The 27,770-nt window shown below is 40.5% G+C and overlaps 2 protein-coding genes across 8 annotated transcripts in view; one reads left to right on the top strand and one right to left on the bottom strand.

The window, feature by feature from the left end:
• Positions 1 to 11: 11 nt before the first annotated feature.
• LOC137182901 (ELKS/Rab6-interacting/CAST family member 1-like) lies at positions 12 to 18,517 on the bottom strand. Of its 4 annotated transcripts, none has more exons than XM_067589482.1 (20): positions 18,315 to 18,517; positions 16,222 to 17,013; positions 15,904 to 16,092; positions 12,841 to 13,132; positions 12,330 to 12,457; positions 12,115 to 12,189; positions 11,879 to 12,034; positions 11,557 to 11,724; positions 11,197 to 11,364; positions 10,917 to 11,054; positions 10,620 to 10,760; positions 10,218 to 10,358; positions 9,886 to 10,091; positions 8,037 to 8,166; positions 7,733 to 7,864; positions 6,613 to 6,773; positions 6,263 to 6,410; positions 5,316 to 5,411; positions 4,011 to 4,196; positions 12 to 3,084 (listed from the first exon to the last, which is right to left on the bottom strand). In XM_067589482.1, exons 2-20 carry the CDS (start codon positions 16,759 to 16,761, stop codon positions 2,947 to 2,949), a joined length of 3,333 nt encoding a protein of 1,110 aa, XP_067445583.1. In that variant the 5' UTR covers positions 16,762 to 17,013; positions 18,315 to 18,517; the 3' UTR covers positions 12 to 2,946. The 4 variants fall into 4 exon arrangements, with proteins under 4 accessions (XP_067445583.1, XP_067445581.1, XP_067445584.1 ...); XM_067589480.1 differs by having other exon boundaries at positions 8,031 to 8,166; positions 18,315 to 18,516; XM_067589483.1 differs by having other exon boundaries at positions 8,031 to 8,166; positions 9,898 to 10,091; positions 18,315 to 18,516.
• A 1,652-nt stretch (positions 18,518 to 20,169) lies between these two features.
• The window catches only part of LOC137182888 (serine/threonine-protein kinase WNK1-like), a 29,398-nt gene continuing 21,797 nt past the window's right edge, over positions 20,170 to 27,770 (top strand). For 2 of the 4 annotated variants that reach the window (XM_067589457.1, XM_067589453.1), the window contains exons 1-2: positions 20,170 to 20,400; positions 22,126 to 23,380. In XM_067589457.1, the coding sequence (XP_067445558.1) occupies positions 22,583 to 23,380 (798 nt within the window). In that variant the 5' untranslated portion in view covers positions 20,170 to 20,400; positions 22,126 to 22,582. Of the gene's footprint in view, positions 20,401 to 20,640; positions 20,792 to 20,955; positions 21,107 to 22,125; positions 23,381 to 27,770 lie in introns of those variants that run through there. The other 2 variants (XM_067589454.1, XM_067589456.1) reach the window with 2 other exon arrangements.

Raw genomic sequence — 27,770 nt, 5'->3', positions numbered from 1 at the left:
AACAAGAAAACAAGGCTTATAATTTATTTATTTACATACATACAAAATCCAAATAACTCACAAACATGTCTGGTTTGCTTTCTTTTTACACAGTTTGATTCTTAACACGAACAGACAGAAGGCAGTACATTTCTTTTACAAATGCAAAATAAAGGGAAAAAAAACAAAACAAAAACACCATGAACTTGACAGAAGCCCCTTTTAATCAGCTCTGTGTTCCTCAATGAAGAGTCAAGAAAAGAGATGACGAGACATTAAGGCAAGGGCGGGGACACACAGGCCAAAGTAAGGGAAATAAAACACTTGAAAAACAAAAAAAAAAGCCTTCTTCCTCTGAAACCAGCGGTGAAAGGTGAGGGAGGGGGTTAAAAGGGACGGAGAGAAATCAATCTCCACTCCGAGAGGGTTGACAGACGAGATGCTGGAGTACAAAAACAAGCATCCAACTAACATCCTCCAAAACCAGGGGCGGGTTTTTTATTTTTTCAGTATCGCACACTGTTAGTCCACTCTGAAAAATCCACCCGTCCAAATGTATCTGTAAATCAACCACATACAGGACGTTTATGTTAGAAAACTTTTTTCTTTTTTTTTTTAGATGCAGACAGATGCAGTTTTTCCACTGTTTTCTTGCGTTACATTATGTTCCTCTCATAACAGCAGGAGGGCCGTGACAGCTGGAGACTTATTCGTGTCCCATCAGGCGCAGTCTGCCTTTGACATCAACCAACAAAATAACAGACACGACAAGTAAGAAGAAGAAAAGAAAAACCACCACAACACTGGAATCGCAGGATAATACATTTACATCACCGTGTGGTGAAAATATATATATATAAAAAAAAAAAGACAATTAGAAATAAATGCAAGAAAAGTACGCTCCCATCACACAGTCACGGTTTGAAAACATTTTGTAGTTCACACGTTATTTTTGACACAAAAAGGTTTTTTTGTTTTTTTTTTGACACTTTCCTGTTTCCGCTGAGGAAACTAACTCAACGGTCATTTTGTTCAGAGCAGCTCGCTCTTCAAGATTCTGTGCAAACATTCAATGCATATCCATACAGTAAACATTTTTATATATATATATATGTTTTATATTTATATATATATAGATATATATATATATATCTCTATAGAACATGACTTTCCGCAAGTTATGGCAGTACTGTCACACACACACATTTTGTCTTGAAGACAAAATTAGACACAAGACAACTGCACTGCTTTTAACTTTTCAGATTTTTTTTTTTTTAAAGAATGCACAACACCTTCCACTTAATTACCTTTATTCAGTCACTGCACGTGTTAAATATCACGTTATTTACAAACTGATCTAAAAAGTCAGAATCTGCTGAAAAGTGACTTTCATTTCCTGCAAATGTAGATGCACTTAGTAATTAAAAACCTCAGCCCTGAAGATTTCAAAAAATACAATAAAAGGAGGCATCACTTGCATTTGTAAGTGATCTGAAAAATACAAGAAAAGGGGCGTCGCTTGTATTCTTCAGTGATTCAGTCAAACTAAAGATCAGGTGGGCTTTAAGTAACATCTATAGAAACTTTGGATGAGACTGAATGATCAGTGGATCCGATCGAAAAATTCTTACATCATGCCTTAGCACCAATATTACAGAGGAGTAAATATCCCTGCATTAGGTCCAGTACTGATCTGTGCATGCTCCAAGGCCACTAGAACGTTCTCAAAAGAAACATTGCATACCTCATAACAAGTGGACGTTGTGTGCAAAACCATCTAAAAAATTAATACGTCACCAAGGATAAAAGCTTTTTTTTCTCCCCCCCCTCTTCTCTCTCTCTCTCATCCTGATTTAAGCTCATATTTAGTAACTAAAAGCTGACCTTTGATCTGTGTCAAAAGGTCAGACCTTGATCCCCCTCTCATGCCACTGACCCAGCCACAGACTGCACAAGAAAAACGTACCTTAAGCCTAATCCTGCCTACCAGGACAGATCAACAGCTCCAAGCTGGGAGAGGAAACATTTGGAGAACATGCTGCGTTTCATTTGGTTTAAAAGTGGTATCTCCTAAGTGTTCAGATGATCGATGACTCGGTTCCAATCCGCTACTTAGGGAACACTTACTAAAAATACATGAAAAGCATCTACTTAGCTCCATGATTCACCCTCCGAGCACAGTTCCTCTCTGCTCCCCTCTAGATGTAGCAGCTCCCCAGTTCTCCAAGACAAAAAGTGCTTTCCTGCCCCACGTTAGGAATAAATGTAACCCTTTTAACTTGAAAGATTTGTGAGAGGAAGGAGTAGAAGACTGAGATAGAAGTACGTGAGGTAACTGTGCTTGATCTAGCGATTCCTGCTGTGAATGAAGCCGTCTAGGGAGAGGAAGGCTGGCAGTAAACTCCAAGACTTTGTGCGGAAGTTTGCTTCTTTCATCTGATTTCCTTTCTCTCCCAATGCACCTGTCCCAGACATACAGGTGTGCAATAATACTTTTTTTTTTTGAAGTGTACTACAAGCAAAATTGAATTTTGAGTTCAAAAATTCAAAAGTGTAAACTTTAAACCTTTCACCGACACACCTCATACCGTTTCCTGCCTGACATGTGATTATGTACTTTAACTTCAGCTCTTCTCTTATTGTGACTCCGAAGCTCCACCATCAGACATGTCATAAATGAGCAGACCTTATATCAGACTTTGTGAACATCCCTAATTCAATTTTGCAGGCCCTAAACATTAAAGAGACACATGAGACAGGAAAGCGCTCAGGAGTCATGAAAGTTTTTTCCCAGGGTGGACGAGGGGAGACGAGGGAGGAGAGCTCAGGGGGGGGGAGTAAGATAATGCTCCCGGCTTTCTCACTTCCTTCCAGGAGCCACGTAGGATGGAGGTAGGGGCGCCTGGGCTCAGCTACAGGTTATGTGAGGACCAGGGTTCAACCGGGTTGTTACTGAGGTCAGAGTTGTCAGCATGACTCCTCCAGGGCGTTGACGACCTGCTCCAGGATGTCGGGGCAGTAGTCTGCGATCTGCTGGAGAACAGAGTTGGCGTATTCCTGCAGTTCTCCGCTCTCCTTCTCACACACCTCCAGCTCCCGCTCCAACTGGAGGGAAGAAAGTCTGGATTAGTTTCTTTTTAACAAAGTTTAAATCCAACCGTCTATACAAACTAACATTAAAAAAAATAAAATAAAATAATTAAGAATATTAACATCTATTGGACAAAAACATTTTCTTTAACAAAGATTAAAAAACACTTTTAAGTGTCAATTTTACAATAGTAAGGACATTTTATACAAAATTTGCATTTACATTCAACCTTATTCAGGCACCATTCATTAAGTCATTGTACACTAAAGGATTGTGCCTCGACCCTGACCCTTTTAATACTATACACATAAATCTAAGTTATACATTTTAAGATGCTATTATAGGTTTAGTCAATCATAGTTGTTGCACACTGAGGGGCTTGTGTCTTCTTCATAAGTTCTTGTATTTATAAAGAAGAACATTTTATTTTTGTTGCCATTTTAGGATTGTTTAAATCAGCAATGTTTGTAATTATGAGTAAAAGCCATTGAACTTCCCCCAAATTAAAATGTCAAAAACATTACTGTTCTCCTTTGTCTTTGTTTAATTTTATTTACTTTATTAGATTTGGGGCATTTTACAGCGCTGGGATTCTATTTTTTGTCTATTATTTTCTCTCCATTTGTATTTTATTTTCGTCTTCAGTGTGTTTTTAAATGTTGTCCTGAATCATTTCTTTACCTTATATGAAGCATTTTCAATTACCTGCATTTTAAAAAAGGTTTTGTACAAATAAATCTGCCTTTCATAAAACAGCCATATTAATTTTAGTTATTATCAATTTAAAAAAATCAAAAATCTTTTTCAATAAAATAAATATAATAAAATAAAACATATTTTTTAATCAATGAGTTACAATATACTAATTATAAATGGGTCCTTTTAATCAAAATAAAGCTCTTGCGATGTCGAAATGAGAAGTGCAAAGTTCCTCCGCTACCTGTTCAACGCTCATCTTCTGGAGCTCCTCCTCCCAGTCTTCGGGGTCGCTGTGGTGGTAGTGAGACGGCGGCGTGAGCTGGCTGAGGATGCTGGGGTCCCGGTCATGGCAGAGGTCTGTCAGGTGGGCGATGTAGAGCTTGAGCTTACTGCGGTTCTGGGACAGGGCTAGAAGAGGGGGTATCATCTGCGGGGGTTGCGAGGGAGAAGCAGTGTGGAAGAGAGAGGAACAGGATGTTTAGGATAAGAGAGAGAGCGGTAAGGGACAGAGATAAATTGTGGGAAAGGGGAAGAAAATATGTTATTTTTCAGACTAAACACAATACGTTCATGAAGGGAGACGCATGCTGCTGTTTCAGCGTTCAAAAATAATATAAAACCAAAAGCACAAGACACCATCAGCATGAAAACATCATTTCATCAAACTAAAAGAAGTTTGAGAAAAAACAAAGCACCATCATGGGCATGCATGCTTATGAACCCAACACCATCTCACCATTTGAGCTTCTCACATACATTAATACTGTATCTATGCATTGTTATTTATGTATGTGCAGCTCAACAAAGTGTCTAACAAAGCATCTTACTCCAACACTGATTACATCAAGGCTAAAACTTTTATTCAATGCAAAATCATTAGTGTGAGAGCAGTGGCATGCAAAGCTAAGATGCTTTAGTTTGAAGCGATGAGACTGAGCCAGGATCATCTCATCCACTTAGCTTGCATTTACAAACACACACACACAAACACACACCACTGATCCCTGTCCCAGAAGTCACTAGAAAAGCAATAAATGAATAGTGTCGTAGCACGGGATGAGTGGTGAGAACTGCTCTTATACGACAACGACCATCAACATCATGAAGAAAAAGGAATGAGGTGACAAAAAAGAAAACCACAGATTGAATGGAAGACGAGTAAACATGCCACAGGGCAACGATGAAGAAAGACAAGTGTAGCTTTTCATACAAGCTCACCCTTCTGAACAAAATGGCAGAGAGAGAGGGGGAGGGCAAAAAGGCTGGCTATGCCCAAATACCCTCCTCATCATCCTGTTAGCCACAAGGTAAGCCAATCGCAGCATTAGAAAGGAACATTTGGTTAGTGCGTGTACAGAGTTTGTCTAAAAATTTAAGGACAGAAAATAAAAAGGACAGAAGGAAACTTCCATTTCAAAGCAGCATCGGTTCAACCTGCTTCACAACATAACAACATTATCTTGTTAAATCAGTCAATCGCAGAAATTTTAGAGAAACTGTTATGGATGAAAAGGAAACATGATTAATTGGTGGTTAGTTAAGCTACCTGATCTGGAGAGGGTTTGTGATTTGTCTGGTCAGGGGCAGTCTTTAGATGGTCATCCTCATAGTTGTCCGCCATCAGCTTCATTCGGTTCTGAGTCTGAATATAATCAAGGGAGAATTAAAAAAAAACACGTCTGTGACATTAAGTAGAGGAGAGAGAGCCAGAGAGTGACCTGAAAAATCTAAACATCTAAAAGTGGGTTAGAAATGTGACACAAAAGTATCTTTTATCTTCTTATTTTAGTACTTTCAGCCATCATTCTGATCGATTATGATTGCATTTGACTCCAAGAATAGTTTCAAGCAATACAACCAAACAATACAATCACATGTGTAACAAAATCAAAACAAAGGTTTGAATGAAGCAAAGAAATGAAATATATATATATATAAATAAATAATCTACATGATTTATAATTCACAATATAGCAGTAACATGACAATTATGACAACTTTCAACAGGGATTACAATATTTAGGAGAAAAAGAAAGATTGCATAAGTTTAAAAACTTTGTATGGAAGCAGCAAACACACAGCCAGTCAGGAAGCAGTTTGATATGGAGCCATTGTTTTACTTTTATTTGACTGGCTCATGGTTAGAGAAAGTGTGTTGTGTTAAGCAGGGAAACAGGCAAATAGGGAAAACTGACCACATCCAAGGACTTCAAATACTGTTTGTAGAAAATTTACTCCCAGAGAGACTAAAATAAAAATCCTCAAAAGTGTTATGGAAAAGACATATTTTACTGGCATTTGGCGTTTAAAAGTGCAATATGCAATTAATGGAAAGTCCCACTGACAGCCAAACTTTCCTTATGTTGAACAGTTGTCTTCTGTGTGGGATACGTGTAGGACAGATAAATGGAAATAACATGAATGTGTTGAGGCTCCCTGAAATATTGAAATGTCTCAATCATGTCTGCTGAAACCAGAAGCCGTCCCCCCCACCTGCTGCTTGAGCTGTTGCACCAGTCTGTCCTTCTCCCGCTTCAGCAGAGCCACCTCATCCTGGGTCTTCTTCTTCTTGGAGGAGGACAACTCCAGTAGGGCAATGTTAGCATCCTTCTCACTGATGGCAGCCAACAGCGCCTCCTGCCTGTTAGGTGGGAATAAAACAAGGTGGCATTTAATCACTTAAGTAAATAGCTCAATTATCATTTATTATTCATCGCACAAAATCATCCTGCTAGCTGGGGAGTGCCAGAATTGGATGACATTTTACAAGATGAAGGTAGCAATCAATAATACAGTCTCCTCCACCCTACTGTGTTGCCTGTGTGTGTGCGCATATGTCTTACTTCATCTCCAGCACCTCCTCCAGGTGTTTCCTGCGCTCAGCCCGCAGTGTTGTGAGGTGTGCCTCTTTCTCACACAGAGACTGCTGGGTGGAGGCCAGCTTGGCCCTCATAGACTCCAGCTCCTGCTTCACCTTCTCCATGGCACCCAGCAGCTCCTCCATCTGGAAACACACACACACACACACACACACATACACAAACAAGTCAATTATGAATACAGTAAAACAGATTGCCTAAATCCATCAGTTGAGGCACAGGGCTTTTTTCCAGGAAAATACATTTTGGGTAACTGCTTTAATAAGAGGCAGGGGCAGCAGAATTAACGTCAGCTGTCGGGAAGGAGTAGGGGTCAACTAAAACACAGGTCAGAGCTAAATGTACCATTAAAACTACAGCACTACGTTTTATTTACCTGTCATTTACTTGAAAAAGGCACAAGTACCATTGTTTTCTAGCAATATGTGCTTTAATTAGAATTGATTGAACGAGGGAGTGAATAATTTATCCCCAAATGATCAATTTTATTGGCTACTTTATGTGTGATCCAACCAATTCATTATTATTTAATTATTAGCAAAGAGCAGGTAAACAAAATAACATGAAAATTACACAAGTTGGAAACAAGAGCAACACCGTACAAATTAATACAATCTATTTAAATCCAACTAACAGCCCCACAGAACCTTTTTTTATTGCGGGGCTGTTGTATAGCATTGCATGCATTGTAGAGGTGTTGCTGTTATTGTGTCCACCCCTGTGAGTGTTGTTGCTCACCGATGGAGGTCACACATACTGGGCTCATACCTTAGATAACTTTAAGAGGGCGAGGTTGGACTCATGCATTGGTTTGAGTGAGTGCTTCTGAGAGGCGGTGTGTAGCAGAGAGAAAACAAGAGAAAACGACAAGCAAAGATAAAAGAACTGAGAAAGAGGAGGAGGCCAGAGCAGGGGAGGGAAGTGAAGAAAGGATGAGAAACACCACAATGGCAGCAAAAAGGTGAGGGAGAAATAATCTCAGTATATGAAGGCGTTTGTTTTCTTCTACCAACTATAGGTGCGATCCTGTGGTTTGTTAATATTGCCTTGTCATGCCTGTGTGTGTTTAGAGGATGTTGTGTACCTGTTTCTCCTGGAGTGACCTGGCAGCCTCCTCCTGTGCCAGCACCATCTCTCGCTCTGCAGTGATTTGAACGCTCTCTCTCAGGGCCTCCTCCAGCTCCTCTATGCGCTCAGACTTCTGACGCAGGGTGTCCTACAAAACAAGAGTTTGAATTAGTCGAATTATAGTTTGTTATGGATTCAGCTAGCGAGGGAGTGCAGCCAAATGTGAACCTTTCTGCAGGGTTAATTGAGTGCAAGAGAGCCACACACATACACACACACACACACACGCACACACACACACGCGCAAGCCTTACCTTTACCTGCTGAGAGTTCTCGGACAAGTTGTCCTCCCTCTTTCTGGCCTCCTCCATGAGTCGCGCATTCTTGCTTTTTTCCACCTGCTCCTTGTGCTTCAGAGACGCAACCTTCTTTGACTGGTCCTTCGTCTGCCTACAGGGACACCATGGGACACATGGGAGGAGTTACATGTATTCACTTTGGAGAGAAAAACATTCTGTGGTACCACCCGACATGTTAATGCAACATTTATCATTCAATTTGTAACGAGATTGGGAAAAGCTCTGAAAATAAAGCATGTACAGTTTATGTATTGATCATGTTTTGGGGAAATTATCCCAGCTGACGAGTGAAAGCACCTTTTACTCAGAAATTCTATTAACAATGGCACCTCAAGTGCACAGCAAGCCTATTCCGATATAGCACAGAATTTACACACACTGATCTTTCCCGCGCATGACACAGATGGCCAATCCACGTGGAAATTGAAGGTCTGCAAATATAGTCATGGCACCAAATATAGTCATTTTATATTAGATTTGTACTTGATGACTCGCATATTGCCACTTAACTCATCATCCATGTAGAAAGTTTATAACTCAGTTATGATTGCGGCCAACTGATCATCACACGCCAAGTAAATACACAGAGAGGCAGGAAATGAAACGCATTTTCGAAGCAAATGTACAGTACCAACACACAAAAATGACAATTATAGCTGTAGAGGCTTTCATTGGCAAGATTTTAACCTCGAATTTAATTCTGAAATGTAGAATAAGAAGGTGAAAAAGGAAAAATGTGCATCAACAGGGGTACAAGGAAAGAAAGCATTCAATATGTCAGGATAAGGTGAGGGCTTGCGGCTTCAAATACAAAGGAGAGGCAAAAGGTGGAGATTTTTTAAGAAACAAAAGGGGAGAGAAATGTGAGAAGTTGGTAAGAAAAAGATGTCAGGGTTGGGAGAGGGTTGGGGGGGGAGAAAAAGAGCAAGTACTAACCTGGAGGCCAAACTGGTGGGGTGAAGGATTTCCGTTGTAAAGACAAGAAAGCAGTAAAGAGAAAAATAGACTCAGACCAGGAAGATGAATAAATATGAAGAAAAAGAGAGGAAGAGGGGGACCTCAAACACATCAGCTCTAATATAAACGTGGTGTCTGATACAACAAGGCCACATGGTTCACCGCATACAAGGAGAAGACAAAATGACAGAAAACACTACATGAAAAAGGCCACTGCTATGAACTGTGGCACAATTAAAAACAGGTCTGCTCATGACATTCACCACATCAGCTTTCAGAGCAATATCGCCAATATGCCAAATGGCAGCTGGCCAAATTACACAGAAATCCACCGTTTAATGTGCAGGGGGCAACGGTCTCCACAGTGACATGACGTCATCGGTGGAAAATTTGCATCATTTAAGAGGCACAGCGGTCACAAGTCCAAGCTGACAGGGATGGAAACAGATAGCAGAGAGCATAGCTGTCTAATAATACAAGAAACAGCCTGGAAAAACTTCTGTGACGCAGACAACAAAGTCTGTACATTTTGTTTGAATAACGTCATAGATCAGCAGCCAGTTACATATGAAATCAAGGACAAACATGAATTCACTATCGTACAGTGAAAAAGGCAAAGCTTGAATATGTGGAGCAATCACTGTCTATGTCTTTCAGTACTTTAAGGATGTCGAGGTGTTCTTCCTTGAACATTCATCCAAAATAAATAAAGATTAATGAAAGATTTAGGTTGTTCTGATAAAAAGAGTGGCCCTTCCGCTCTATATTAGGCTCTTGATATTCATATTTCTGTTATTTTGTCCTGAAGACTGAAACATATATGCACAGACATGTGTACACACATCTACAACACATTTCCACCCACCTCTCCAGCTCATTGATCTTTTTGTCCTTGTCATTCTTCTCGTTTTCCATTTCCCGAAGGATCTCCAGCAGGCGGTCCACCTCAGCCTGGGCCTTCCCAGAATCCTCTTTGTGGCGGGCCACTTCCTGCTCGAGGCTCTTAATACGCTCAGCCAGCTCGGTGTTGGCTTGAGCCTCAAGGGCTGCATTTTGAGCCTAACAGAGGTCAAGATGCTGGTTAGAAAGCAGCTGTTTTCATTTAAATGTCAGCAGGTAGGGATCTGGAAAGTGAAAATTCAAAAGTGCCATAATAAATCTCATTTCTTTATTTAATGATCTTACTCTCTTCAGCTGGTTCTCCAATTTGAGGCACTCCTCCTTCTTCTGCTCTAAAGCGATCTCCAGACTCTTAAGTTTAGAGTCCTTCTTCAGCCCTGAGGAGGCCAGGGATGATGCATGCTCCTTCAGGTCTAACAGAGATGTCTGTACATACACACACACACACACACACACACACACACACACACACGTATAGATGAACTTGTTGCAACTTATTAAATTAAGAGCATGGGACTGAAGAGACTGAAAATACATTAGATCTAATACAGGCATCCATGACTCATCGCGAAGTACGACTAATGGAAAAAACCTGATGTTCATTTTTTGACAGCAAAGTTTCATTGTATTTATAGATTCACAGTAAACAAGCATTTGCTTGTCTTTGTGTGAGCTTGTGTTTCTCACCTCTCTGTCTGACAGGTCTCCCTGCAGTAAGCTCAGTCTCTCCTTAAACTCTTTCAGTTCTTTCTTGGTGCAGTCGAGCTCCTCTGTCTTCTCCCGATCGTCTCTGTCTCGCTGCTCCTTTAGACGCTCAATGATGCGCTCCTAGGAGGAGGTAGAGGAAACGATCACACATGCTCCCCTGACAGATATAACAATACACACCACCACCATATTGCTAAAAGTGAACACATACAAATAAATACAAATTCCAATTCGCAAGTGCACCAGTGACTTAGGTTTGTGCAGACATAAACTAACCTTTTCTGCAAGAGACTCCTCCAGTGTGGTTAGAGCAGTGTCAGTGTTGGAAGTGTCTGCCTGCAAGGACTTCACTCTCTCCTTCAGGCTGCTCATCTGCTTCTCCTTGTCCCTCAGCTGCTCCTGCAGGTTCTCAATCTGCAGAGCAAACACAAGCCCACCCCCCCCTCAGTAAGAATGGCCATCAACCACAGGACATGCATCGGATGCATCTCTGTGGTCATTTCACACAACAAACTCAATACAAATTCTTTGAAAAACAGCTCTTAGTCTAAATCACCTTCTTCTGTAGCACATTAACTTTGCGCTCCTTAACCTCAAGCATGTCCTTGAGGTCGTGGATCTCCCCATTGAGTGTTCCCTTCTCCTCTGACATTTCTTGTATCTGCTTGCTCTTCTTATTCAGAGTTGCCTCCTTCTCTTCCAAGCGCAGGCGCAAGGCATCCACCTGGCCAGGAAAAAAATAATAGTCATAGAATTTAACTGTGTTCTGCCTACAAGTGTAAAACTGTCGGTATGAAACTGTGGCACCACATGGCAGCACTTGTAAAGAATTGTCATGCTCATTCAACAGGGTGTTTGCTGTAAACATATTCCTAAATCCTCTGGGCAAGAGTGCATAGACATGTTTCTGCTGTACCTCTGTCTGTAAGATGGCAGCTCTCTGCTCCTTGGCAGTGAGCGACTCCTTGAGGACTTCAATGTGTTGCTTGCTGTCTGAGAACTGGTTGGTCAGAGTCTCCAGCTTTGTCTGCAAACCAAGTAGCTCAGAGTCCTTCCTGGAGAGGTCCTGCTTCACCTGTTCCATCTAAAAAAAAAGAAGGTGGGAGAGAAAGAGAGAGCCATACATAATATGAGAAATCTTGAGTTTACCTCCTGGATTGTTGCTTCTAATTTTATGTAGGGCGAACCAAAAACTTCAGCAGCTCAGTCAAACTAAACCTCATCTTGCCGTCTCTGACCTTGTTTTTCATGAACTTGGTGTGGCTGCGGTAGACCTCCATCTGCTTCATCTCCTCCTGACGCTCCTCACAACTCAGAAGTCCGTTAGATTTCATCATTAACAGCTCCTCCTCCATGTCCCTCAGGCTCCGCTCCATTGAATTGATTTTTGCATCCTGGGGTAGATGAAGAGTGGTTAACACACGTAGCATGATGTGAGCTAACACACCGCACACATCTCTATTTTCATCCTCACCTTCATGTCGATGACGGTCTGTAAAGCCTTAGTTTTGGTGGACTCAGGGGTTCCCTCGTATCGGCGGTGCAGCTCCTGTCAGGTCAGTTGAGGAAGGTCATGTTGCAAGTATTTATGGAATATATGCAATTATAGATCAGGCAAAAAATGAGAGAAAACACAACTAGATCATTCAAACTTAATGTTATATCTCCCATGGTTAAGCTGGACATTACCTCTCTTAGTGCTGTAATCTCTCTGTCTCTCTGGTCCAGTAAACTCTCAAGGTGATGCCTGTGCATCTCTGCATCAGCCAATCTCCTGGTGCGCTCCTGGTCCTCCTCTGATGCCTTAGCAGATGGCCCTGAAACAGCAAGCGTTATAACAACTTGGTGAAGCAGGTCGAAAGACATTAATGCAGTTGTAAGGAAACAGGTTCAGTCTTCACAACAGCCAACATGAGCATCATCAGCCATGTGAGTAACAATAGCTCAGAGCTGCTCACACAGGAGGTGAGAGTTTGTTTTATGCGTCAGACAGAAGCTAATCTGTTCAGCAGGGAGGGATATGCAAATGTACCAGACCCCCACTTGCACATGCAACATGAAGCAAAAACATAGATCACCACTAACCACCATGTCTTACTGTGATAGACTGAGACCCTAACCTACTATAATACAGATTAGAAGTAGTCATATTAGCTATTGAGACTTGGTGTCTTGCTGATCTCCTGGGGCCCGAACCTACCTTTGCTCTGCAGCATCTCTAAAAGTTTCTTGATGGACTCGTCTCTGGCTCCCAGGGTTTGTTTCTGTGTGTCAATCCTCAGCTCCATCTCCTCCAGGGTCTTCCTTAGGAGGAAGAGCTCTTTGGCCTGCCTCTCATGCTCGGCCTGTAGCCGCCTGTAGTTCTCCTCTGTAGGTTCAGAGGTGAGGGCCAGGTCCCGGCCTTGGCTGGCAGGGTCTTGCTGCAGCAGCTGGTTCAGGTCCCTCTGGATCCTCAGCTCATCCTGGAGTGCCTGCACAGTCATCTGGAGATGCTGGGGACAGATGCGAGACACGGGCATGTGTTACTATTCATCTGTTCTTCTGGACTTTAGTACAAAACAATTAATATTAGGTTAGGTGAGGTGAAGGAAATATATTGATTATTTGAACGGCACAGGGCTACAAACACCCAAACTTAATGGGAATTGATCCTGCCAGAATATTGTGTTAGTCAGTTAAAAAAAAAAAAAAAAAATCAGCCTCTAATTATGACTGAAAATGTATCAACACCCTCATAGATGCACCCCCAACAGTCGTGCTTTGTGGACAGTGTTACATTTCATGCCCAGAGAAATACAATTGGTGAAACACAATCAGCCCAGTATAGTGTTGCATTGTTTGTGGCATCCGACGCCACGGACACTTGGCAGAGCTGCTATGAGACAGTAACACAAGGCTGTGTTACACTCTGGTCTGAATCAGCTGTGAGCGTTTTCAGACGAGAGAACAAAGAGACAAGTCAGTGTCTGCCTTTGTTTCTCCCTGTCCTCCTCCTCCAGCCCCCTCCCTTTTCTTCCTTTGTCGTTCTCTCCTCCTCCCTCCATCGGCACACATCATTCTCGTCCTCACGCGCTGTTCGTCTACCTTGCTTGCTCTCTCCCTATCTCTTCCCTCCAATACTCTCACCTCTCCTCTCACTAACCCTCCCTTTCCATCACCCTCTCCACCCCGTGACTAAGGCTGACTCACTGCTGTGACTGCACCGATCCACCCTCCAACATAGACACATAGACACACACACACACACCTTCTCCCTTCCTCAGCACCCATATTCTCACTCTCTCCTGCCCGAGGAGAGATAACGGTCAGTTTTAGAAAGCAGAAAGCATAAGCGATGTGATGCACTAACTACACTGGTCTAAACACTCAGTCACAACTCATTACTGCGCTCACACACAACCAAACCTTTCCTATGCACACAGCACAGCACTGAATAAACTGTATAAAAGTCAAAATGTTAAAAAAAAAAGCTCAGTGTGCGATACAAACTTCTTTTTTCTTTTATTAAAATCTCCTGTCTGCTGCACTAACATCACTACCCCTATATATCATTTGATGAAACATCACTGACATTTCACAACATCTTGACATAAATGTGGTGTATTATTCATATGACAAGGAGTATTTAGAGTGAAATAACTAATGATTAGACGAGTATCTGACCTCCTTTAATGGGAAAAGGAAGATAATAGCCATTTCACACTATTACAGACTAGGTAATAACAGTCACTAATCACAAAGGATGACAGGGACAAATGCCTTGCAGTGGGGATTTTGGAAACACTGTGGCTAGCACGCATATCAGCAAAGCAAGCTCAGAAACACATTAAAGTGATGGAAGTGCATAGATTAGAGAACATAAACTGGGAGACACAAACATACAAATGCAAACGTATGCACAGTCAGTTGGAGCTCTGTTCAATGAGGGCGTGCAGTTTAACAGAAGTCGTAATTAGCCAAATGACTTTGGGTGTGTGTGTGTGTGTGTGTGTGTGTGTCTGTGTGTCTCAGTGCTTTCTGTTGTATGTGTGTCAGCGTGGGAGGTGGAGGCTGACATATGAAAGCGGACATCTTTAAATTACAGCACCCACTGATTAGCCCTGCACTAGTCGGGCATTACTGGAATTAGTCCACAGTGTGATTCTGTGACTCAGCAGGAGTGAAAACAGCAAATTATACAGATCTGCCCATCCATTAAGAATCACAATGAAACAAAGACTATTTTTCTTCATTAATGAAACTTAATTGGAACAATTCCCACAGTATATTGTAAGTATTAAAAATAGAACTTATAGCTATATTTATTAAGTCGTTATTCTTAAATACATAAACATGTGTGCACACAATCTGTACACAAGTATGCAGTCAGCATGTTGCTCAACAGGGAGACTGTTCAGCTGGGTTATCCCACCTGACATCAGAAATAAAGAGGCCATTTGGATGATTGACAAAGCAGCTTTAACTCTACAGTTAAGTGCGAGAACTAAATACTTTGTTTTGTCATTTGAATGAGGAACTTGATGAAAACTTGTAATTGAAAAATTAAAAAACGAATCAAAGCAGTCAACACCAAGTCACAGACACACTCATATTTAATAAGAGTATTTTCTCTTAACTGCTCTTTGGACTTTATATTTGTGTTTTTATTTCATACAGATTGTGTATAACATGTATTTATCTGGTTTCTGATCATTTCTTCTCAAGATATCAAATGTGTCCAAAACATTTGATGAACCAAAAGAGAAATTCAATGATCTTGAATGACTAAAATACTAAATAAAAAGTGCTTTTCACAACAGCTTCTTTCTTACAGATACCTGTGACAATATTCTTAAGTTGGTTTTGTGTTTTTCTGCAGTGGTTAAACTGCTACACATACCCCCAGCTTTTAAAAAATTGCTCTTTCCCCACATTTTTATCCTCTACACGACATCCATCATTTTTCTGAAACATATAGGAGATGCTAATGCAGCCATTAGACTTACACCCTCTTTCATCTATTAAGCATGAGCATATAGCTGCATATAAGAGGATTAACTAGATGTTCAAAAATCTGCCTCTAACCTATACAGAGAGAGAAAAGAGAGAGAAACACACTTCTACTAAAGCTGACAGACTGGGGGAAATGCATTTTTCCAACATGTTTGACCAATGCAGATTGATGGTACTATTCAAAATGGCACAGAAAAGATCAAAAAAGGGGAATTTTAAATAGGAAGTCAAACAAAAGTATCTATTTGACCAGCTATGTGGGAACACTCACCTGTGCTTCATCTTGAATCACACGGTATTGTTCCTTCCACACAGTAATCTTAGAAACCTCATCTTTCCGAAGAGCTCGCTCCTTTTTTAACTCTGGGCTCCAAAAGGTCTTGATGGAATTCATGGAGGAACTGAGCTTACTCTCTTTAACTTCCACTTCTCTCCGCAGCATCTCATTTTCACGCAGAACCTGAGAAATCGGGATCAAAGGAGTAGCAGTAGATGTGGTCTGTCAAACCTTGCATGTACTCTTAATTAAAAATTCCACATCCTTTTTTAGAAAATATCGGCAAACTGTAAATAAAAACAAGCAAAATACCTCTTTGAGTTGGGCCTGCAGGTCAAGTATGGTGTTGTCTCTGGCCTGCCTTAGAGAATGGGGTACCGTGGAGGCCATGTGGTGATCCCCAAAAGCCAGAGAGTCACCTGCCATCATGCCTGCTGGCAGTACAGCGTTGGCAGGCACTGAGGTGGAAATGTTTGGAGTGCTGGCAGCCACAACCCCACTGCTGCTGCCCCTTGACCCATATGTCACCCTCTGTCTCCCCATGGTCGTCACTGTCCCGCCACTTTTGGGAATGTGGTCACCTGCCATGGCAACCTCATTGTCACTCAGGTACATTGGTCCTGAGGTGGCATACGCAGCGTTGAGGGACTGGATGTTCTCCATGGAAAGCGTCTTGCCTCCAGCTCCTCCAGGACCCCCTCCACTGCCTCCAGTGCTGTTGGTGCGGCGGTGTCCCATCCGAGGAGAGCGGGGAAGGCGAGGGGAACGGCCCTGATTACCAGTACCACCTCCATCTCTTCCTCCACTATGGTTGGCATCCCCTCTGCCAACAGAGCGGGCGCTACCATACATCTTCTGCTAAATAGAAGAATCAAGCTGACAGCAAAACTGTAGACTGTTGAGAGTATAGTCTTGCGGATTTTGTGGTTGTGACTTTCACCAAGTCTGTAGATATGTGGTGGCGAGCCTGCTTCAGCTGGAGACAGAGGACACAATGTTCATGATTAAAAAAAAAAAAAAAGTCTGACTCTCTCCACTTTCAGTGACAGACTTTCCCTCCTAACAGGAGATGTAACATCCAGTTTTGCAAAATATGACACCAATCTGCAAAGAAAACACAGTTGTTCCCTGTAAATACCAGTATAGTATGCATAGTGATAGTATAAATTAAGTGGCTTTTATCAATGGAAAGTAAATGTATGCACTGGGTGTCATTTAAAGGCGTCCTGTGCATCTCCAGCAAAATGGGAGGTCTCTGTCTCATTAATTAACACTTAGCACAATGACAGTGAATAAGAAAAGGCTATTCTGCATAGGTTTCACTGTTTTTACTGGATTCCTTTCTGCAGTACAGACAGTTATGTAACTGTATAAATCATGTCTAAGAACAAAAACCTTTTCAGATGTACTTCCTTAGTACAAAGTCCTTGCTGACTGACCAATTTCTATATCTATAGGGCAGAAATGTGTAAAAGTTTATCAGCCACTGCATTAAGGTTTATCCTTTACAAAGGTTAGGTTGAATGCGGTATTAAACTGTTGGTAAGTCATAACTCTTCCTCTCGTCCTCGTCGAGCAATTTGATTCGAAATTCAAGAGTTTCTGGTGGGGTTTTGTATACGGAAATGTATCTAACTGTTGTAATTTTGTGCTCCGTTTCATTTTGTGTTTGTTTTTAACTGAATTTCCACCACAGCCATTTAACTAGGGAGTCTGCGTGGCCTGGCTAGCAGCTAACGTTACGTTAACACACCGGCTAACAGCAAAAGCTGACATTTCTACCTTTACGTGTGCTACTAACTTGTTATTTGCGTTGAGAAGTGTGTTATTTGGTTCATATATTATGACTGGAGTCTAAATCTTGAATCTTTGAATCATTTTTTCTAATGTGCTGACGCTATGGATTAAAACTAGCAAGGGAGGGAAAAGGGGATTGTCCATGGTGGACGTTGTAAGGAAAAAAAACCCTCCCTGCTTGTAAAATTGAATACAGACAGAGATAAAAATGCTGCTGAGTACATAGCTATATATCCAACGTGATAAATTCGTTAGATGAACTGTCTAAATGTGACAAATTAAACCAGAATTAAAACATTTGCACAATCTCAACGACACCGTAACGTTAGTGGGTCTGCTCTGGAGACACCCATATCAAACCAAATCCATTTTCCTCCTCCTCTACTGAACGGTTTTTCATTTTAAGAAACGTGATTTCTTCATTTCAGAGGTTTACACGCCTCTCGTTAATATCAAACACATAGCCTGAATAAAATTCACATACGTTTAAACGTTAGCTCGCCGTGACATATGTAGGCTAGTCCATCCAATTTATGTGGTCAAGCAGAACCTCTATTTTTTCTCGCTAACACAATAGCCAGTGGTGAAAACCTCTCTAAACAAACTACCTTTCTCGTCCTCCGATGGACTTCAAATCGGTGCCAGTCCTGAATCCTCTGTCAAGGGGAAAGCAGCTGCAAAAACGATCATTTTATGTTAATTACTCGATAGATGTCTATCTGATTTTCCCATCTTTTCGCCAGCAGTACCAGCGGCTCAGGAGAGCCAGGGCGCCTCAGTGACGTCAAGCCTCCTGTGCGCGCTCACGATAGTCCTCCTCGCCACGCTTGAATTTTAAACGCGCGGTCACGAGCTTATGGTGGTAGACAATGTAGACAGCAGAAAGCGACAACAAAACCAACACTTTGATAAATTAAAAAAAAGATACACTGAGTTCAATAAATATGATGGTAAAAGTAAAAGTTGTGCTCAAACTCATGAGTATTTTAAAATTAATTCCACTAAGCAAGCACCAATGGCCGTGCAGTTTATCAATTTAGAAGACCTTCCCCTGGTATTAACAATAAAATATAAAATAGATATTGTGCATGCACTATCTTTAGCAGTGAACATTTCACTTAATGTGACAGATTATAAAAGGTAAAACATATTGCGTGTTTTGTCAACATTTGCCAGCAGGGGGCAGTGTCTACCTGTGGAAAAAAAGTCTATGACATGGTTGCAATCAAAATGTTTGTGGTCTTGGTGATTGCTCAGAGAAAATCAATAAACGAAAGTATCGGGCCATAAACAGTTATAACAACATACAACAGTTGTATAGTAGCTACTCATAATGACATAGTAAAATATCGGTTTTATTTTCTGCAGTAATGTGTGGTCTGATAGAAAGTTGGAAAAGAGCAGCTCCAGGCTTATACTCACTATTCATCCTTAATTATATTTTAATAACAGAGCAACATCCTGGGGTTTTTCAACAAGGCTTCAGTTAATAACGGTGTGATCAAAGTAGTATGTTTTGTCAAAACATAATAAGAAATAAGTTTCCATTGTCGTTTTATCATAATAGGCGTTTTAAACAGTATAAATGGAAGATACAATCAAAAAAAACATAAACTAAATTGAATGGAATAAAAAAATACAGGCTGTATTAAATTGAGAGCTTAGATTTAAGTGTTTTTGCAAGTGCAATTATAACATTTAATTGTACATGTACACTTTGTGTAAGTTCAGAGAGTAAAGTTGCAGGAAGTAAATATGGATATTCTTTCAGAAAAAGTGTTTTTTGAATGAAAAAAAAAAAATTATAATCATGAAATTATTGTTAGTATGTGATATACCATTATCTACTACCATGAAACAAATCAGATACAAAATTGATACTATGAAGGTGCCTCAAAAAAAAAATTTTTCAACTGTATTAGTCAGCATTTGAAATACACAACACACACCACTAATACACGAATACAGGAAAACCATCTGACAAAACAAATAGTCAAACAAATCCATAAAGGACATAAAACAACATAAAAGGCACAGGAATAGAATCATATATTTTAAAAAAGGAAAAAAACAACAACAAAAGAAATTAGAGAACTGAAGACAATAAATAAGTACATAAATACAAATAAATAAATAAAGACTATTATATAAGTGAGTTCTGAGTGTGGAGACAGTAGTAAGGCATTTTTGTGGCTCTTCATGTGTCTTAAAAAAGGCAGGAGACTGAATTTCTGCAAGGAAAGCCAGTAAACAAGGAGGTGATTTGGAACATTTGCTTGTGGATATAAAATTTAGCCATCAAAACCTAAAACTCGACAATGTACCGAAAATAAATCTTCTCGTGTCGGGAAATATTATGGCATCATATAAAATAAAAGGTTCATCAATTAAGCTGAATATATGACCTCAAAATAATGTTTGCGTTAGATGATTATGAGGTCATTCTTAGTTTGCGCATGCGCTTTGGGGAAAACCCGTTTCTTCGTCAATATGTAACAACTGCGCCGCATTTGTGTCCGCGAGCTCACAAACAGTAACTTTGATATTCAGTAACTGGATAACGTATCTCTCTGACACGTATGGATAATGTACATGTAACTTTACGTCTCTATATACATGCGAAGACGGATCTCCGCTGTGAGGACGATTTCAACCCCCGATGACCATCAGTTGTGTTTTGGATACGATATTGAGGTAGGTCGCTCTTCGCCACCACAAGCACCGCTGTTCGTTAGCTGACGGTGTGACGGACTAACTGTAATGTTATCAAACATATAGTTAAACAGTCAGTCACGAAGACTCGCTGTGAAACAGCTGGTAAAAAATATAATTGTCTAATTATAACGCTAGTGATATTAACATTAAATTGAATGGGGCGGCCCCAGGAGGTGGGTCCAGCCTTTTAGGCCATCAGGAAGACCCGCCTAGCTAACGTTAGCTAGCAGGGTAACCGCGGCGCTATTTGTAGCTACCTGGTAACTTAGCTTTCCAACCGGCGTCACACTGGGTGAACGTTTCCGGTGTGTTAGCACTAGCACGGCTCGTAATGTTAATCACTCAGGGATGGAAACCGGGCCTATATACGGTAAAGTTGTCAATAATGAGTTAACGCTTGTGTCATATTGTTAACAGTTACAGATTAAAAATGGCAACATCAGCTATCTATTTGAACTGTAAGCTCAATTTGCCGACAGCGGGGAGGGATTTATTTAAAAAAAGATGTGACGTGGAAATTATTCATCGTTGTTTAACATTTCGCTGGTTAGGCCAGGATTAGCTCACACCAGCTAACTCAACTAGCTCTGTGCTAACAAAGAGCCGTTGCTCCTCCTTGCTTTGTATCGCTCGGTGTTGCCATTTCAAACGGTGTGGTGTCACTTGTAAGGTGGTGAATAAGTAGGTACGTAAGACAAGTTTTACGTTTAATTGAAATGCCTGTGTAATTAATTTCCGCTACAGTTTCATGTAATTGTCGGGATGTTACTGTCGCTATCATTGCCAGGTTTGGTTCTGGTGTTATGGTTGCCTACGTTGGTAATGGCTGCAACCATGGCAAGGTATATATTAGATGACGAATAAGTAATAAGACTGTCATTGCAAACTTGCATGTTAAAAAAAAAAAAACCCACCGTAGATGCAAAATTGTAAACAATTATAATAATTGTCATATCAAAATGGCACCGGTCTTTTGCAGCTACAGTTCAAATGTTGGCAGGTTTATAGCTTTGTGCAGCTTTATCGTTGAGTGTTTAGTAGCGATTACCGCAATTGACTTAATCTTAGTTAGTCAGACCGTATTCGTTAATTTGAGATCACCATTTTGTATTTCTAATATGTTGTTTATACTTGAGACTGTGGAATAATCAGCTGTCAATGAGTTACTTTAGTCTCTAACAAGTGTGAGGCATTGAGAGGCTAGTGTGTCAATATAAAGGGGTGAGGAATTCTTTTTTTTAAAGATTTATACAGCGTTACAAACTTTTAAAATCTTACATATATACATACTTATAAAGACAAATTCGCTGAATGTTTTATTGATTAGGCATGGCTGAAACATATAGTATAACAGCCCATTTGGACTTGCAGTGAAGCCACTGTGACAGTAAGCATGTGTCCTACATACCATGCCCTTGGGCAAGACAGCAAATTTTATCAAAGAGGGTATTAGAGAGTGTTAAAAGTGTACTACAAAATAATCTAGTGATTCACTGCAGTAGTATAAAAATGCACATGGCAGTCAAGGTAATGTCTGAAGCAGTAGATATGTTCTGTGCTTATAACTAAAGCAATGTTTATAAACCTTTTGCATACTGTAAATTCTACTTGTGAACTCTTGCATATCTTGTTGACATTTGACATAACGTTGGCTACTTTCTGAAACATGCCATTCAGCTTTTGTTTTTGTATATTCTCTTGCAGTGAAACTGTACAGGACCATATTTGGATTATCCGGCCAACCTGCCTTTGCCCGCAGTCGTACGCTCAGTGCCTGTAGCAGGCTGTGAATGTTTGTTCCTCACCAGTGAATCCTTATGCTTGGTAGAAGAGGAACCCTGTCTCTTACAGGATGGATGGTGTGGACTTAAAGAGACTTGTGTATCAACATCGGCACTCTGCGTTCTGCTGCGGTGTTCAATCTTTTTCCTTTTATAAAAGAACACCTCCAATCTCTGCACTATATATATATAAAGACCGTCCTTGAGCAATAAAAAAAGACAGTGAAATATAGGAGTTGGAAGACGTTCTATCTTTTTTTTTTTTGTAAAAAAAATCACAGATAGATACTGCTTATATAAGCCTATATGGCAGACATGGAAGTATCCTTATTTTAATTTTTCAGTTATTGTAGCCCCTTACTCTTGCTGTGGGTGGTGGGATGTCGGAAAAGCCTGACGACAAAATGGTGAAGTTCCTGGCTCCCCCTCAGAAGAGTGGAAATGGCCCAAGTTCTGGTTCAGACTCGATGGTGAGCGAGTGCCGGCCGACAGAAGTGAGACGCCGGCATCACACCATGGAGCGTGATCGTTGTAACCCTGAACACCGTTTCTTGCGCCGCAGTGTCATCAGTGATTCCAATGCCACAGCATTGGCCCTCCCTTTACCCACCAAGACCCCCGTCCCAGCACCTCTACTGATTCAACCACTTGAAGCCGTCCCCCCACGGCAACAGGCTGTTGCTGCTGATCATTTACCACGGGCTGAACCAAGTTTAGCTCAAAATGAGGAGACTGCTGTTAGTGATAGAGGGAGACAAGAAGGAAAAGACATAGAAATAGCTAAGGTGGAAGTAGTGCCTTTAGAACAGAAGCCTACCAGTGTACAACAAATCCGTGATGGAGAGGTGGTGATAGCAGCCCGCTCCGCACCATGCTTAGAAGCAGAATTGCCAAGTCGAACAGAACCTGAAATCACCGCTGAGGTGAAGGGAAATCATGAAGGAGAGGGGGAGGAAGAAGATAAGGAATCTGCCAAGGCTCGAGCAGAGGCAGAGCAGAGAGAAGCTGAGAAGAAAGTGCAAGATGACATCGAAGAGGCTGAGACCAAAGCAGTGGGAACATCACCAGACGGGCGTTTCCTAAAGTTTGATATCGAAATTGGACGTGGCTCCTTCAAGACAGTCTACAAGGGCTTGGACACTGACACCACAGTGGAGGTGGCTTGGTGTGAGTTGCAGGTATGAAATTCTGATAACTATTGTTCTCATTACTAACCCCCCCCCCCCCCCCCTCCCAAATCACCATGGCTGTCATTTCAATACATTTTTCATTTTCATCTTGTGCCCTGACTTGACATATTAGTTAAGAGGACACCAGTTATTCTTGGTCGTTAATTCACTCACCTTTACTATTGTATTCTCTTACAAATGTCATCATCTCCTTTTGTTTAGACTGTTTGCTTTTAAAAGGGTTAAGTGTGGTGGAGCAGAGGAGTGGCGTAGATGTATTCGTGGAATTTCCTTCCACATTGTTACCTGAGTAACAGCCTCTGACATTTCCCCTCTGAGAGATATGGCTAGCATTTCCCTTTTAGATTGTTTCACATTGCTTTTGTCAGCAAAGTACAACAAAAAACTTCAATTTCCCCATTTCATTTTTAATTTTGGTGCAGCTCAGTCCATACTGGTTGGCATGACAACACTTAAGACTGAATGTCTTAATATAAAAAAGTGCCTACTTCACCTTAAGGCATTGGCAAAGTACCAGTGGTTATCAAGGCTTGTATAATGAATGTTTATAGCGCTGTATGACTAAGGAATACCTAACACTTTAGACACAGGAAATTACCCTCGACTACATTCGGGGTTGGACTTTTTTTCATTGTACTCATAGTGTGCACTATTGATGCAGTTATGATGTGTAATTTCCCGTCTTACATTTCTTCATACACTGTTAGAGGACATTGTATACCATTTCTAAAAATGAACTACATTTTAATAATAGATAAATAATGGATACTTGAGGTTATTACAACAACCTTTGAAGATGTCACATATCTCACATGGCTATAAAAGGGTAATAAAACTTTAAAATGCCATTTCCAAGGGTAATTCAGGCAACCATAGTTATAATTGTTAACCTTTTTTTAACACATTTTTCAGAGATCTTCCTCTCACTACTGATTTTGACTGACTGAAGTTTTATTCCCATCTTTAAATGATTCTTTGAGGCCTTGATATACTTGAGTTAATTATTGAGTCTGTTTCATTGTTATTAACCTAAATTCAGTGTTTCTTATCTATTTGCTTTGAATCTACTACAGACCAGTTAGTAGTAATTCTCTTAAATATGCTTATGAAAAATAATGTCGCTCTGCTGTCTGTCCAGTTAAAGCAGCAACTTGGCCCATAGCAAAGTTTGACCTCATTCACCACATGAATGTTTGCTTTTACTGTCACGCTTTTACCCCGTCACGAGAGGCACAGGCCTCACACAGCAGCACATACAACCACAGCTACACATGCACACTGGTCTCAGAACAATGTGAAGATTACCGACACGTGCCCCTCCCCCCTACACAGAGCGAATCTCACGCATGCTCAGTGCGTTCCTGCTCTGAATGCTTGTGTGAATGTAAAATGGGTCACATTCCTGACAGAGGAATCTCCTGTGTGAAGCAGGCTGGCCTGCCAAGGCCTGCTTCTGAACTATCAGTCCACCTCCCAGCCTTTTAACTTACTTACATTTTTCTATATTTCTAATTTCTTCAACCCTTTTTATTTCAAGCAAAACTCACTAAATGTGACTACTTTCCTATTTCCATTAGTTGATAGTAGTATACTTTTAGTTATCCCTGTCTAAACTTCATTCTACAACATAATCTATTTGTCTTTCTCTTGACCTCAAACTGTTTGCCAGCTGCTGTAGTAGGCATTGTGATTGCTTACACACTTTGTTAGTATACATTTGACTTCATCTATGGCAAGATGCTATATTGTGTTACTGTATATAAGTGTAGATGTGAGGTATACGCTGCTCCTTAATGCTATTTATTATTCGTATCCGGGCTGCAACTAATGATAAGTAAACATCACAAGTTACCATAACCAAGTGACTTATGATTATCAATTTTCTGTTGAGTGAGTTATTATTGAAAAGGAAGGGAAACATTAAAACCAAAAAGTACCCTTCTCTTTGTTTGCTTGGTTTATATATATATAAAGCTGCAACAAGTAGTTGATTAATTTATTAGTGGATTGGGAGAAAATTAATCTGCAAATACTTGATAATCAATTCATTTTTACTGTCACTTTTTAAGGAAAAGAGCCAAAAATTCTTTGGTTTCTGCTCCGTAAATGTGAGGAGTTGCTGCTTTTCTTTGTCACATAGGATAGTAACACAAATATTGTTAGGTTGTGGACTCTTGGTCAGAAAAAACAAGGAAATTGAAGACAGCACCTCACACTGACAAATTCTAAAGGGCATTTTTTGATCATTTCTGACATTTTATAGACTAAACGATTAATTGATAATGAAAATAATTGTTAGTTGCAGCCCTGTTTATCGAAAATGACTCACTCATATGGAGAAGGTGTAACAGCCTCTCTTTTGATGCTCACCTAAACTTGGTGTAGGATCTAGCTGGTCTCTAGCAGTTACCACTTTTATGAGGAGGCAACAAGTCAGCAATGAGAGTCAGCTTTGTTTCAGGCATTTGGTCCGTTCTGAGGTATGAACATGTAACCTAACACTCATTCCCCCACCGTTCCTCTGTCAATTCAAGAGTTTCAGGGCTAGAAACTGTTCAGCTATACATGAGAGGCTGAAATCCCCTCTCACATGGTTGTTAAAGCTGTCCCATGATCACTCAAGTGCTAGTGTTACATTCCCCATACAGCCTCAGGACATATTTAGTGGAATATAATCTTAATTTACAATATTTTTACTACTTTCAGTTTGGTTTCAGTTGCTTTTCACACTTTAATTTAATTGCAGCCACCTCCTCTGAGGAGCTTTTGACAGCAATAGATGTACATATATTAACCATTTCAACTTTCCTAGTTTGGTTGCATGGAAAATGCAAATATTTTCCTAAAAAAATAAACAAAGTCCATCAGAACAAATTTTAAGATCACACTGTATACGAAAGGAGTCACGGCTCACCCAGTTATTCTATTTATTGTTTTGTTTCCTCTTTATGCTGTAATCAGTGGTGCAGAGAGTAATCAGCCTCGTGTGCTCATGGGAAATTTGGTGTCAGCTGGAAGCAACAGCAGAACCCGTGCCTGTATGCTAATGAAACACGTCTGACAGGTTTTCCTAAGATCGTAAGATCCTTTTAATCTTGCTTAAACGTGGCAAAATCCTAGAGCCTCACTAGCAGCTAGCACTAGCAGTCCTGTGAGGCTGTAATGCTTATTACACACAAGAAGACTATGAAAATGGAGACATATTCATACCACTAGTGGGACAAATAATGTAACTTATAAATAATGTTTGACTTAAAGGTGGTCAAACAGATGTTATCCTTTGTATTCTTTATTTTATTACATTTATTTGTCAGGGAACATGTCAAACAGCACCTGAAAGCAATACATGTGGAAAGTTTTTACCAATTGTCGTGTCAATCTATTCAATAGTTGTCGATGTTTCACTCTGGGCCAAAGTTCTGGACTGATGAACCAGTCAACCCACATTGCCTTCCCTAGAGCTACGCTGCAGGCATGGCTATGAACTTGTGTAAAGTTTAAATGAAGTGGTCCTGGTTTATTCAGGCTGAAAGGCCATCTGTCCACAATCGTCTAAGAATTTCTAGGCGTCCACCCTGTTTCACCCACACACGAACCCACACATTTGTTTCGGATCTCACGTTGCAGGCATGTTTGGACAATAAGTAGGTCACCAAAGAGAGGAAGTCAAGGAGAAAAAAAGAGGAATAAATTAAGGAGCCTCCCCTTTCTTGCTCACTCATCCATTTTCAACCATGTCATATTGCACTCTGCTTCCCCACCTCCTTCCTCTCCAGTACTGGCTGATGCCAAACATTGAAAGATTGAAAATAGAGAAGTATGGGCATCCATAATAAGCTATGGGAGCTGCCTGTCCAGCTGGCTTATGGCATCCGCTGGTAGTGCCACGCTATACCCAAGTATTACAACATAGTAGCTTGTCTTTAATTACTCTTCATAATTGGTAGTCTTCAGGTTAGCTAAGGTAAGATTTAAAAATTAAAATTGCTAAAATTTCTATTTGTTAGATTTGATAAAGTTTAGATGGAACATCACATTTTGGTGAGTGAAATTCCTAAATGCATCATCGTTCCTCAGTGAAAACATGTGTAGACTAACTCATGACACAGTGGTTTACTGTCTAAGCTCCTTCTCATTCACAGTTTGTTTTAATGGCTTGTTGTGAGTCATTTATAGTTTTTGTTGTGTCATTAACTATTAACCAGCAACAATCTTACAGTATTACTATAGACAAAAGCAGTGCAGTGCGTCTGTTAGTGGTGCACTGCTTTTGTCCATAGCAATACTATAAGATTATTATAGAAGATTATTCACTATGCTGTAGAAGACCTGTAAGATGACTCAATGTGTAAAATCGGTTTAGTTCCCCTTTACAGAT

This window comes from Thunnus thynnus, chromosome 5 (assembly GCF_963924715.1).
Source record: "Thunnus thynnus chromosome 5, fThuThy2.1, whole genome shotgun sequence".
Taxonomy (NCBI): Eukaryota; Metazoa; Chordata; class Actinopteri; order Scombriformes; family Scombridae; genus Thunnus; species Thunnus thynnus.
The sequence above is the reverse complement of the archived record's forward strand: the minus strand, read 5'-3'. Positions and strand labels throughout refer to the sequence as shown.

What these genes read in the sequence shown, in the direction of transcription:
- LOC137182901 (XM_067589480.1), bottom strand. Translation starts at nt 16,761, where the DNA reads ATGTATGGTAGCGCCCGCTCTGTTGGCAGAGGGGATGCCAACCATAGT. An exon ending in AGGAGTCTCTTGCAGAAAAG is followed by an intron (nt 10,761 to 10,916) that starts GTTAGTTTATGT and finishes ACCTCCTCCTAG; the next exon opens with GAGCGCATCATTGAGCGTCT. An exon ending in ACAAACCCTCTCCAGATCAG is followed by an intron (nt 4,197 to 5,315) that starts GTAGCTTAACTA and finishes CAACCCCCGCAG; the next exon opens with ATGATACCCCCTCTTCTAGC.